The 13,152-nt window shown below is 34.0% G+C and overlaps 1 protein-coding gene across 1 annotated transcript; it reads left to right on the forward strand.

Annotated features, from left to right (window-relative positions):
* The first annotated feature begins 613 nt into the window (after positions 1–613).
* Positions 614–1,251, forward strand: LOC116143602. Its single transcript, XM_031429062.1, has one exon. The coding sequence runs from the start codon at positions 681–683 to the stop codon at positions 1,056–1,058; it is 378 nt and encodes a 125-aa protein (XP_031284922.1). The 5' UTR covers positions 614–680; the 3' UTR covers positions 1,059–1,251.
* Positions 1,252–13,152: the final 11,901 nt, after the last annotated feature.

Genomic DNA, 13,152 nt, shown 5'->3' on the forward strand with positions numbered 1-13,152 from the left:
TAAATTACTTGTAATCGAGGCAAACTATGAGTGTCTTGTTAGTAACTTCAACTATAGTTTGTTCAACTATAAATTTTCTTCTTCTCTTTCCCTCAGAATAAGCCAAAAATTTTGTCACGTGCATTTTGTCTACCCAAGCTTAATACATGGGTTTACAACAATTTCATCCTCAAGATTTGGGAGAAGTAACAAATGCACCCAAATTTTTTTTCTATTATATTACCTTTTGTCTTATTTATTCAATTATTTTGAGTATATAAATAGTAATATTTATTAACCAATTTAATATGAATAGTTAAATTGTTATTTAATTTTGTACAAGAAACCAAAAATAAATTAAAACCTAAATTTAATCGAATTATATACATTAAAAAATGAATAATATAAAATGAAAGAGGAAAGTATAATAAGATAAAGGATATTAAAATAATTTCGAAACAAAGTTTTAATGTACCATTGACACTTGTCAACAGTTTGGGTGCATTTGTTACTTTCTGAAATTGTTGGGTGACTTGTAATTTTCCAAAACTTGAGGAGGAAATTGATATTAAAACACGGCTTTTACAACGCTGAATCCAGCAAATTAAACCAGCTTTAATCAACAATATAAATAAATAGCAATAACTAAATTATATAAGTGCATACCAGGGTCTAGCCAGGGTTCATAACTTCATTATTGCATGGCTGCCACAGGAGCTGCCGATGGTTTTTTCCGGTGTGTCTACGAGGGTTGCATCTCCGGCGGCGACACGGAGATAGAACGCCGGCCGTACCATCGAAACTGTGGATGTGCCCTCCACAGTAAGAGCAACAATAAAGGTAGGGGAAATTATATTTGTCCCAATGGATTGCCTAAGTGCAAGAATGTGTCTTATCCTATAAGGAGGTCTTGGAGTGAAGGCAGCTTGGTGTTGGCAGCTTCAAATTACTCTTCTCCTTCTACTTCGCCATTGATTGAGCTTGGAGGATCATCATCATCGGCGGCATCGTCGTCGAGGCCGCCGCAGTATCATCAACGACATCGATCGTGTATTAATGAAGAAGACCTTAAGGTTTGATCAAGTTTGAAGTGTTTAATTTTGCTGTTTTCCTCTGGTTTTGTAATAAACCCCCAGTTGATTTTGTTTGTTTATTCATGGAAACTAAGGATCCAAACTGGCTGCTTGTTTCTGTACTTGGTGTGTGTGAATTTGATTAACTTGTAACAATCAGTGTTCATGTATAAATTTAATAACAGGGTTTATGTATGTATGTATACATCTTCTTCTTCTTCTTCTTCTGGTTTTGTTTGGTTTATTTGATGAACAGTGTGAAGAAATTAATTTGGATCCAGTTGGCTTTTGATTTTATTGGCTGCAACTTGAAGAAAATTAATTAGCTGTAGAATAATATTGAAACGTGTGAGCATTTATTAATATATATTTCATGAATTAATCGCTTTAAATTCTGTAAAGTAATTGCTTTATATTGTAAAGATGAAAGCTTTACCTTGTGATTTTAGTTAGGTTTTGATTACATTAATTTTATTATTACTAATTGTATATACTAAAAATGAAACTAAAAGATACATGAATATGAATAACTATCAATCTAGTGAAGTATTTGAGCCTTTATAATATTCGTTTAAGAAGATCTAGATTTCAAGATTCAAAGAAAATAAAAACAAAAACGGCTAGAAAAGACATTTTGAATAAACAAATAACCTGTTAATAGTGCAATTGATACTGTATAAAAGATATTTTGAATAAACTGTTAAACCTGTTTTTACCTCTAAAAAAAGCAACAGCAATAGCAACAAAATAGTTAATTTTCTAGTTAGAATAACCAATTATTAGCTAAAATGACCAACTTTTTGACATAAACTTTTAACTAAAGAGTAATATTACGCCTACAACATCTTCTCAGTTCTCACAAACTCTCTCTCTCTCACACAATCTCAACGTGGTAGTTCACAATTGGTTAGTTTGTAAATAGGTCTTGTTTACTTACTATAGGTACTGTATGTCTATTTGTGAGCTACCACATTGGGATTTAGAAAAAGTTTTTGAGAAAAGATTATAAACGTAGTACTTTTGTTCAGCCAAATTATCTAGGGATAACAGTCTTAGTTTCTCCCTACTACGGAGAAAAGGATTTTGACGCCAAACTTTGAGAGTGAAAGAATGATAAACTAAAATCTAAACGTAAATGATAGAGCCATCGAAGATTGCGTATCAAATCTGTGCATCGAATGACGTAAAAAAATCCTGACTGTTGATTAATATTAACTGATAATTAATCAATGGTCAGGATTTTATCATATTATTTGGTTTATAGATTCGGTATGCAATCTTACGTGGTTATAGCATTACTCAAACCTAAATGTTTCAATGAACATGGGAGGCACAATTTGTTGGCCCACATTTGCGAGCCATGTGGTTGACCGGTGGTCAGTGTCACTGTCTCGAGGGTCATGTGAGAGCGTTGTGGTCGGCTAGCTACCCTTACTTTGTTTAAATTTATTTGTTTTTTTATTATGATTTAATTACTTAGATAATATCTCCATTATTATACTAACAAAAGGGACAAATCTCAGTCCAAAGTTAATTACTTTTTGATTAATTAATTAATTAATTAAAATATGAAGCCGACCATTAATTATAAAAATATAGAATAAAAAAATTAATATTGCTCAAATTTGGTTGGCCACATGGGAGAACACATTTTGCCAGAACACCACATGACCCACATGAATAAGAATATCCAACATGGTGGAATGTAGATACATATATCTAATTTCTTTTTATAAATTTATGTATTATGATATAATTGGTAATTAATAAATTAAAATATAATCATATTCCAATCATGCATTGCCAAAAATTGTCACATATCATGAGTGGACATTATTTTAATATTTAAGTAGATCCAGATTTCTAATTTGTTAAAACAATAATATATTGGGCTTCATTTCATCCAATGGGCCGGGCTGGGAAACGAGTTAGGCCGGGCTGGGCCAGACCCAAATGGGTCATTTTCTTAAGCAACTAAAAGTTAATAATTTTTCTTAGTTTCAATTTTTATCTATAAACACAATTTTTTTAGACATCGTAATGTCTAAGAAAAAATCATGAACTATATGATGCGTAACAGATGCACATACAATCCATCAATGATAACATATGTATATGTTACTTGAATTGACGTGATATACATACTTTCATTAACTGGTTATACGTGCACTCGTTATGTAAATTAAAGACTTTTCTCTTATTGTCTTAAATCGAAAGAAAAGGTTTAAGCAATTTCAAACCTTGATGGAATAGCATTCTTCTCACACAAAAGCTACCCGAAAGCAAAGCCTGAAGAAACCTGTTACTGATATGAAACCAAGGCGAAATATTGATCAAAGTTTATATATTACTCAAGTTATCATGCATTGTAATACACTTAGAATTAATTAACTAAGTTTAATTTGTTNGAAACGAGTTAGGCCAGGCTGGGCCAGACCCAAATGGGTCATCTTCTTAAGCAACTAAAAGTTAATCAAACGTGGTTAATAATTTTTCTTAGTTTCAATTTTTATCTATAAACACAATTTTTTTAGATTTAGACATCGTAATGTCTAAGAAAAAATCATGTACTATATGTGTTATGCCTAAAAATATAAGGGCTGACATCAGGACCCTTTAGCCTGTAAAAGTCAGATCATTGGAACAGCCACCGTCTGCTTCTGTCAGGATAGTAAGCGCGTGTCAGGCTACTCAGGAGGCTGTGGTGCTCCCACGTATCTAATCTCTACTCTAAATCGCGCAAATCACTCTGAAAGGTGGACAATATGACATAAAGAAAGATTTGCACGGATAATCCCACCAACTTATAGATTTGATGATCATTAATATAATAACACAAAATTAATTGCATGTTAATTATAAATTCTCTATAAAAAATTATCTAGTGAAAACTAGTTAATTAATTATTCTATGGGACAAAACTATGCAAAGCTAAAACCCAATATTTCATATAATATGTTAAAAGTTATATTTGTCCCACATCGCTAACTTGATGGACTGTCATGATGTATATATGTTGTTGGACTCTCTTCTTCCTGGAGTTAGTTTTTGAGAGTGATCACTAAGTTGGTATCAAAGGCACGCACATCTCTAAGAGAGTCGAGCGTGAAAGAAGGTATTAGAATTTGTATTTGTCTTACTTCATTAATTTGGTAGATTTGACCTGCATAAATTCCAAATCTCACCTTGCTAAGTTGATGGGCTTGGCCCGTTTATCACAATAAAGTACAAATCCAAGTCATTCAACTTAGCTAACCTAATTAGTTAGTTTCTTCTCTATCTCACAAAGTCTCCACACAAAGAGGAATTAAAATTTTCCTAGAAAATTTCAATTTGGTTTCTTAGTGCTTAGGTAAACAAGAACCTTTACTAATTTAGACCAAATGAACAATCTCTGGATTTCTTCCACGTATCAAACGCCATGCACAATCTCTTACTCTATATAAATGGCACTAACTTTCAGAAACACACGTACAGTTTAATTCAAAGTTAACACATAAATCAATCGCTAGAGATTGTTGAAGGAGAAGAGAGAATTAAGCAATAGCGGGCGGGATGATGATACTTGGGGGTTTCATTGATACTGGAAGCTGCTTATCGTGGCGTGATTTGGAGATTGAACGGAGGCCATATCATCGCAACTGCAGCTGCGCATTGCACAATTTGAAGGGTGTTTGTGCATATAATACTTGTTCTCAAAGAAATGATATTTCATTCCCTTATAAGAAACAGGCTTGGAATTCTGATCGTTCCCTGTCTGTATCATCATCAACTTCCAAATTCTCTTCTCGTCGATCTTCTCTTATTGTTCATAAAACACTACTCCAATAGATTAACCAGAGAAGAGATTAAGGCAGGAGCTAAAGAGCTTTGAACCTGTTAATATTTTGTTATCAGTAGTCTACAGTCCTTCGATCTCAAATAATAATGTAAATTACACCATTTTTTTTCTTTTAAATTACATCCCTGTAAGCATTGTTGTCTTTCTTTTCTCTGCTACTTTTTTTGTTTTTCTGTTAAATTGAAGTGACAACAGGGTCGACGTTGAGCTACCATTAATTTGCTGGACAAATGATACATATGTTTGTGCATAACCACAATTTTCCTTCAATTTTTTTTTTTTTTTTTTTAAATATATAATTTTGAAGAAGAAGTGCCTGTCTATACATTCGCCACCAAATTAATTAAGTTTGTGAACTGGAATAAAGGATTTGGTGTCATTAGCTGGGAGAAAGGCACTGCATAAGGGCTGTAAAGTAATGGAATTAATCAATAAGTTTTTGGTATGAGCTCGTCTATGATTAAATTTGTTAGAAGTTGTATTTATCATATCTCGCAAATTTAGTGGTATGTTATGGTATATAAATGTAGTCGGATTCTCTCTTCTCTTGAGTTAGATTTTGTCTTTTTAACAACGAGTTCTATCCAAACTGACTTTATATCAATTATGTATCCAATTTAGTGGAATATTGTTATGATATATATATGTAATTGAAATTTCTCTTCTAAGATCTTTAAAATAGTTGAATTTAATGAACTGTTATGGTTTATATATGTAATTGGGTTCCTCTTCTAAGACCGATTGGATTTGATGAAGTTCTCGATTAGTTGTATATATCATTTTCAATTCATTACACGCAAGAAAGCTTAAGTGAGACGATTGGTTAGATTTTATATAATGTTATTTATACATAATTTAATAGATGAAAAGTATATTTAACATGGTCAAGTATAAGGAATATTATAATTGAAGTAGTTATGGAGCGGTGAGAAATACGACTTAATTGTTTACAAGAGAAGAAAGGACAGTGACAAGAAGTAAGCAAGAAAGCTAACAATGTAAATAATTAAATAGGACTGTGATCACTGTTGAGGATCCTGTTAAAATGAGGGTGTCTCACCATTAATACTTAATTACATGAACATAATATTGTTTCAAATTTCCACAACAAATTACAAATCATTCAATATTGTCACTTTGTTAAAAATAAAAGCAGATATTAAAAGAAGATTCAACGAACACTTTATAAGTCTGATAAATTAGATAAATCACAAATATAATAAAGGATCAAATAAATCAAATACAAAACCTCTGGATACCTAGAGTCTTGCCATTCCACCATAAAAAGGAGCATTATGCCTCAATTAACGGTTTAGTGAGTGACACCGTATACTGATTTGACACTAATCTTTTACTTAATCATTTTTATTAATTTTAGCATAGAAAAAGCCCACCTATCGCATACACATATAACAACAAAATTGGTATCACTTCTAACAATATATGAGTCAGCAGCCGACCGGAGCAAACAATAAACTATGTTTTAACTATAACGAATTCGAAGGCTAAGCCACTCCCTTTCACTGTATGTCCTTGGTTTCCTAGGATTCTTACTCTTTCTCTCACTCTTCACAAAGTTCAGCCTTCTCACAGAGAGACCAACTAAATTTTCCTTTCACTGTATGTACTTAGTTACTATTGATGCTAGATTTTGATGCAAACGACTCATACGTGTAAACTGTTAAACTGCTCTTAGAAATTACATATGAATGATTGGGATAATCTAATGAAAAGACCGAATAATAAGTGAGAGGTAATTTTTAAAGTAGTTCGGATGCTTAAAACAAATCCTACATCTATTGTTATTTTATATATGAGAGATTACAGGAGGTCGCATATAGCGAATAACGAACATGGTAAAATAACTAAATATTCAGATAGAATATCAAGTCAATCTCTTTCTTTTAGGTTATCTTTGCTCTGACAATAAAGATTACAATCAGAATGAAATTTCAAGATCAGAATCTCGAAAATAAGAGGGAGAGTCCTCTATTTATAGTAGAAGAATTCAAGATAATGATTACAAATCTACAAGTGGGTAGGTGCCGTACAAGTCCTTCCTTGCTTCTCATTAGTTGATAACTTAGGAAATATTCTCAAATTACCTGGGGCTTGGACAGATGTGCGGCCCTCAATCACTTATAGACAAAACTTGAATCTGTCAAGTTGGTGACAACCATATTCTTCCTATCATAGAGTGACGTGGTAATTCTTGGATGACGCAAAACCTTCCTGAACTCCAATTGGTGCTTACTAATGTAAGCTTACATCAGTCCTGACTTTTTAGGCATACCAGTTACGAATATTGGTTAACGGAGTCCGTATTTAAAAAAGATGCATGTAATCATCTATGGAATTAAGAGACAATGTTATATATTTCAATTAATAGAAAAACTTAAAAAGCAACATGGTGAAGTAAATTAAGAACCATCTTATGTGCACAAATTATAAACCGTTAGTGAGGCTAAATTGACACTTGAATGAGATTGTTTTTGGCATAGAATTGCTCTCTCACGTACATAACAACAAAATTGGTATCACAATAATTCTAACGACCACTAAACTTATATATTATTAAAAAAACAACCCTCAGCCGGATCAAACAATGCTCAATCTCCCATTTCTATAACGATTTGGCTAGCCGAGCCAAGCTGATTCATTGCATGCCTGAATTAAGATTCCCATTCTTTCTCTCTCTCTCTCTCTCTCTCTGCATGGTCTTAGTTCTCCCTAGGGAAAAATGTTTGTCATTGTGAAATTTTTCTTGGCGAAGAAGAAGAACCCTCCTAGACATCGCATCTTCTCTTGAGTTTCACGGGATGAATTCTCTGCTACCTTACTTCCAAATTCTTCACTCAACAATAACAAAGATTCCCTGCCTATATAAATGCTTCCGCATGCACACAAAATCCCAGCCTAATTATCAGAGGAGGGACAATGGCGATGCTTCGCTGTGCTACTGACTGTAGTTTATCTCTTAACGATGTTGATATCGAGCGGCGGCCCTACCACAAGAACTGCGGCTGTGCGTTGCACAAGCTAAAAGGAGTTTGCTCCGATGCTTGTTCTAAACAAAATAGTATCTCCTTCCCTAAGAAAAAGTCATGGCCTGATTGTTCATTGTCGTCAACCACCGTAGCTTCAGCTTCGAGTAGCTTCTCATCTCAAACTTCTTATTCTACTGACAGTACTCTACCATCATTTAGAATCAAAGAGAATACCAATGGGGCATTGTTGTCAACAAATGGCCGATCAAATTAGAAGAAAAAGGTTAGACATTTAGCAAGTTAAGTAATTTGTTCATAATACCCATTACAGAGACTTCCAATACTCTGAATCTTTCTACTTCATCACTGCATAATCATCTGAGTTCCATGTAATTACAGGTGTTGTATATATATACTTACTTCAGTAATTAAATGCAATTCAAAGAAAACAAACCTCTACTTTCTCTTTCTTCTTCCTTTTCATAATTGTAATTTGTAACTTCTTCTTCTCACAATTTTATTTTGCGAAGAAAGCTAAATTGGAATGGCTCACAATTTCAACTATGAGAAAGAAATACAACATAATGTAAAACACAATAGACCAAAGTAGGGTTTGCTCATAGAAACATTTTTGAGAAAAACCAATAAAAAAAGATAACCAGATCAAGAAATTTTTTAGAGAAAATAGGGTTTTCCTGAACTGATTTTTGCTTCAGATACTTCTTGAACTGTTTTTATACTTAAAATGAGTCCACGTTGGCAATCCGTGTGACTCTTAAACGAAACACAAATCGACAGCTTTCCAACCGTTTGATCACTTGATGAACTTCAGTTGAAGTGAATGTGAAAATCCAGCAGCTTTGATCTGAAGTCATTTGAAGTTAAGCTTCAATTGTATACTTCTACTAAAGCTTTTAACAGATTTGATAGCTCCGTTTTCATGTCAACAGATTTTTAACAGACTTCGTTAACCACCGTTAATCTAACGGTACAATACACTTTGAAAATTTCCAGCTTTTCATGTCAAAAAACAGCTTTCCACTAGGATATTATTATTACATATGCAAAGACAAAAATGCTGTCCATTGCAAGGTTGTCCTATACTATGTCCATTTTAATTTCACGATTAATTAATTTAATTAGGCATATTCTATTTCTCAAATTAATTAAAATTTTAAAGCTATGATTAAACTTTGTTACTATTCCAAGAAATGAGGGATCTAGAGATTAATGTAAAATATGTAAATAAATAGAGACCAAAAGATAAACATCTCTCCTCAATTATCTAATTTTTGAATTCAGTACATACAATCTTGTAATTTAATACAAAAATAAATAAATTGTCACCCTCTATATTGAAAGAACAAAAGAGTGTTTAAAATCAAACTAAAACTAATTATACACAAATAACAAAACAGTAAAGAGAAAGAAACATACACGATTTATCTTGGTTCACCAAAAACTGTGTTATGTTCAGTAGAATCAATATTATTGAAATATTTTTTGTACCACTCATCAAGGAGCGAGACTCCCGAATGCATCGTCCCTTATAAGCGAACCCCTTATTGTTGAAGTGACCGTCGATTTCTACATATGTAAGATTAAAAATAAAATAAAATCGATGGTAAAAAAGGAGGAGACAATAGTAATTCTTCCCATTGTTTTCTAGTTACTCAATTGGTATCAATTCGTTATAATTAGAGAAAATTAATTAAGTTAATTGACTCTCAAATCTCAACAAAGAGACAAATGAAGTTAGTTATACACGGCAACAGCATCTTAGACCAATACGTAGTTATTGAAAGTGAGGTTTCAAGGAATATTTCAATAATAAAAAAAATCATAACCCAACAAGGCCAATACCATTTTGTATTCTACTTAATTTTGTTTGATAATAACAATGCAAATTCAACTTTAGAGAATAGAAATTTCAGCCTTAACTTTCTTAATTACTTGACCTATTATTCTACAAAATCAAAGTTATTCATTGGAACAAGGAACTGCTTACAAGAAGAAATATAAGTTTTAGAACCATTAATTAGCCTGGCTTAATTTTCACTAAAGAAGTAATTAAATTAACACAAAGAAAGAATTCATTGTTACAAATTCTTGGGTAGTCTAGATAGTTAAGGCTAATTGAGTGTGGATTGATGTACGGTCTCAAGTTTGATTCTCTATGTAAGTATTTATGACTTAAGTGGAACGTTATAACAGTGGATTACTGTGTTAGTCTTTATCAATAATTAATTGAAGTGCACGTAAATTGGTTCAAATAAAACAGCGTAGATGTCTAGTCTTTGCGTGTATGTATCATGAAATCAAAGTTTAACTAACTAATTAATCAATTATTAATGCAAATCCTTTGTTAGTTAGAAAAATATGCCTTCGGAGAAAACTATGCCCAACCATAATTAACAACCACACTCTCAATTTATTCCGTTAATTAACAACTATAACTATATAGAAACTATACCTTCCTAGTACAAGAAGGTAATCTCAAGAACAAGCCAAATTAACCACTTAGTTCATGCCTTAATTAATATTCTCTCTTTCTTTCTCTCTTTGCATGGTTTTAGTTCTTCTTCCTAGGGAAAAATGTTTGTCAATTTGTGCCATTTTTCTTGGTGAAGAACTCTCCTTAACATCGAATTTCTCTCGAGTTTCACGGGATGAACTACCAGACGAACTCTTTTGCTTACTTCCAAATTCTTTACTCAACAATAACGATGATTCTGTGCCTATATAAATGCTTCACATTCCATGCAAATGTTTCAAACTCAATCACATTCACGCTAGCTCCATCCTTAAATTATATAGACACCCACATACACACAATATCGAATATGGCCACCATAGCTACGGAGATGATGCTTCTCTGTGCCACTGATTGTAGCTTATCGCTTAACGATTTTAATATTGAATGACGGCCGTGCCACAAGAATTGCGGTTGTGCGTTGCACAAGTTGAAAGGAGTTTGCTCCAATGATTGTTCCAAACAAAACAATATATCTTTCCCTAAGAAAAAGTCATGGCCTGATTGTTCATTGTCAACAACCATGGTAGCTTCAACTTTATCATCAATTTCCAGTAACTTCTCATGCCAAGCTTCTCGTTCTATTGACACAGCTCTATCGTCACTTAGAATTAGGGAGGACGCCATTGCCAATGAGTATTGCCGTCAACAATTGGCAGGTCGAATTAGAAGAAAAAGGTTAGAAAATTAAGTAATATGCATATTGTTAGGGCAAAAAATCGTCCCTAGCCCAAATAGAGAACGAGACTGAATGAGGAAGAACCAGACCCAATCTCGATGCGGCCCCACTTGATACGAGATCAGTCAACCCAAACCATCGGGTCCGGCCTCCAAATCCCAGTTCACTTCCTAGACCTATGAGCAAGTCCAGAGCCCACGGCACCCACATATCATTTCCTATTCGAGGTCACCTTCCTGTTCAGGTCACTTTCCTACTCGAGGTTACTTTCCTATTCGGGATCACCTTCCTATTTGAACACTGGTAAGACAGTTCACCACCACCCTAATTCCTTTAGGGTTTGTATTAGAGTCACACTAGGACTCCTACTCCCACCAGGACTAGGAGACTAGACAGTCACTATATAAGCAAAGGCCAACCCTCTCACAAGAGACATTAGATTACATTACACCTTCACACCCGAAGCTCTACTTGAGAGCTTCACATTACTGCCGTAGTTATAGTCCCCGACTAGACTTCTGGTAACGTCTCTACTCCCTAGCCCTCACTATACTAGCCTCTTTCATCTTGAACTTGAGCGTCGGAGTGCCTACGGCCAACACCACCCAGTGTTTCCCGTTCGCTTCACGCATTTGTTTCTCTACGTGTGCAGGTGCAGCGGATCGCTAGTGGCCTCAACCTCACGGGATCGACCCCATTCCGTACAGGTGGATTTTTATTTCTACACATATATTATATATAAACCAATTATACTGTTCGTATATAATATCCATTATAGAGATCACCTCCAGTGCTCCTCAAGATGATGATGATATATAATTGTCAAGAGGAATGAGTGCACTGAATTTTTTAACTTTCACCACTGTATGTTCTGAATTCCATGTACAGATGTAATATATGCCCTCTTTCTTCTTTTTTCTTAATTTTAAGTGGTTCGCTTCACAAATTAAGGATCCATTCGATTATTTTATACTTTAAATACAAGGTGAAATTAAGACATTGATTAAATTTCTTCATTCATAGTTAATCTCTAATTATACCTATGATGAAAGTTGGGTCTGAGAGGGAATTCCTCCGCGCGACGGTGAGTTTCTGGAATTTTTCAAGAACTCAACACACTCCTTTGCCACTGCCTACTTTTTTTCTACATCAACATCTCCATTAACTACCAAAAACTGTTCACATTCTGTAATATCCCACTTGAGTAGTATTAAGATTTGCTGTATTAGTTAAAAGTTATTGTTTCAACTTTAATTGAGTTTGTATGTTGAGTTGGTTGAATTGTTGCCTTGAAATTGGTTGAGTTTTGGTGAAGTTGGAAATCCATCTTCGCCGGGGCGAAGAAGAAGCTTCGCCGCGGCGAGGAGGAGATTGCACCCACGGGTAGTTCTGCCCTGTTTCGCCGGGGCGATGCAAAGTTCTTCGCCGCGGCGACGAGCCTAAGACAAAGTTTCTTGAGTTTTTTAGAGAATTCTTCTTTTGGGGCACAATGACCATTCTACCCCTAATTAGTAGGAAAAGTGGGAGTAAAATGAAAGGAAATTTAGTAGAGATTGTGTTTGGATGGGGGTGTATTTGTAAAGAATCAAAGGATATAATGGAATTTTCAAGGAAGAGCAAGGGCAAAATGGGAAGGAGTGCTTATAATATGAATAAAAAGGGTTAAGTGTAGAGAAACCTTTTATTTCTTCATTCCACCCGCTCTTCCATTTGCCCATTTTCTCTCAATTTCTCTATCCAATCTTCCAAGATTTCAAGGGATTTAAGGGGTTTTGAGTAGAGATTTCATCTAAAGCATCCTAAGGTAAGGTCATGCTTTAGATGTGAGTTTTCTTATAATTATAATGAAGTCTATTTTGTTGTTGTGTCCTTGTGGTTGTTTTGAGTTGTAGAGAAGAGACAAGACCACAAAGGAAGGAAAAGTGCTAAAGAAGTCATCTTTGCACAAGGTAAGTAAATCCTACCAACTTGAGTTTTTGAATAAGCTATTGTGTAGAGATGTATGCATAATCAGTATATAGACATGATCAATGAGAAATTGAGTTGAGATGAGTAGAGAT

Source organism: Pistacia vera, unplaced genomic scaffold, assembly GCF_008641045.1.
Source record: "Pistacia vera cultivar Batoury unplaced genomic scaffold, PisVer_v2 Contig430, whole genome shotgun sequence".
Classification (NCBI taxonomy): domain Eukaryota; kingdom Viridiplantae; phylum Streptophyta; class Magnoliopsida; order Sapindales; family Anacardiaceae; genus Pistacia; species Pistacia vera.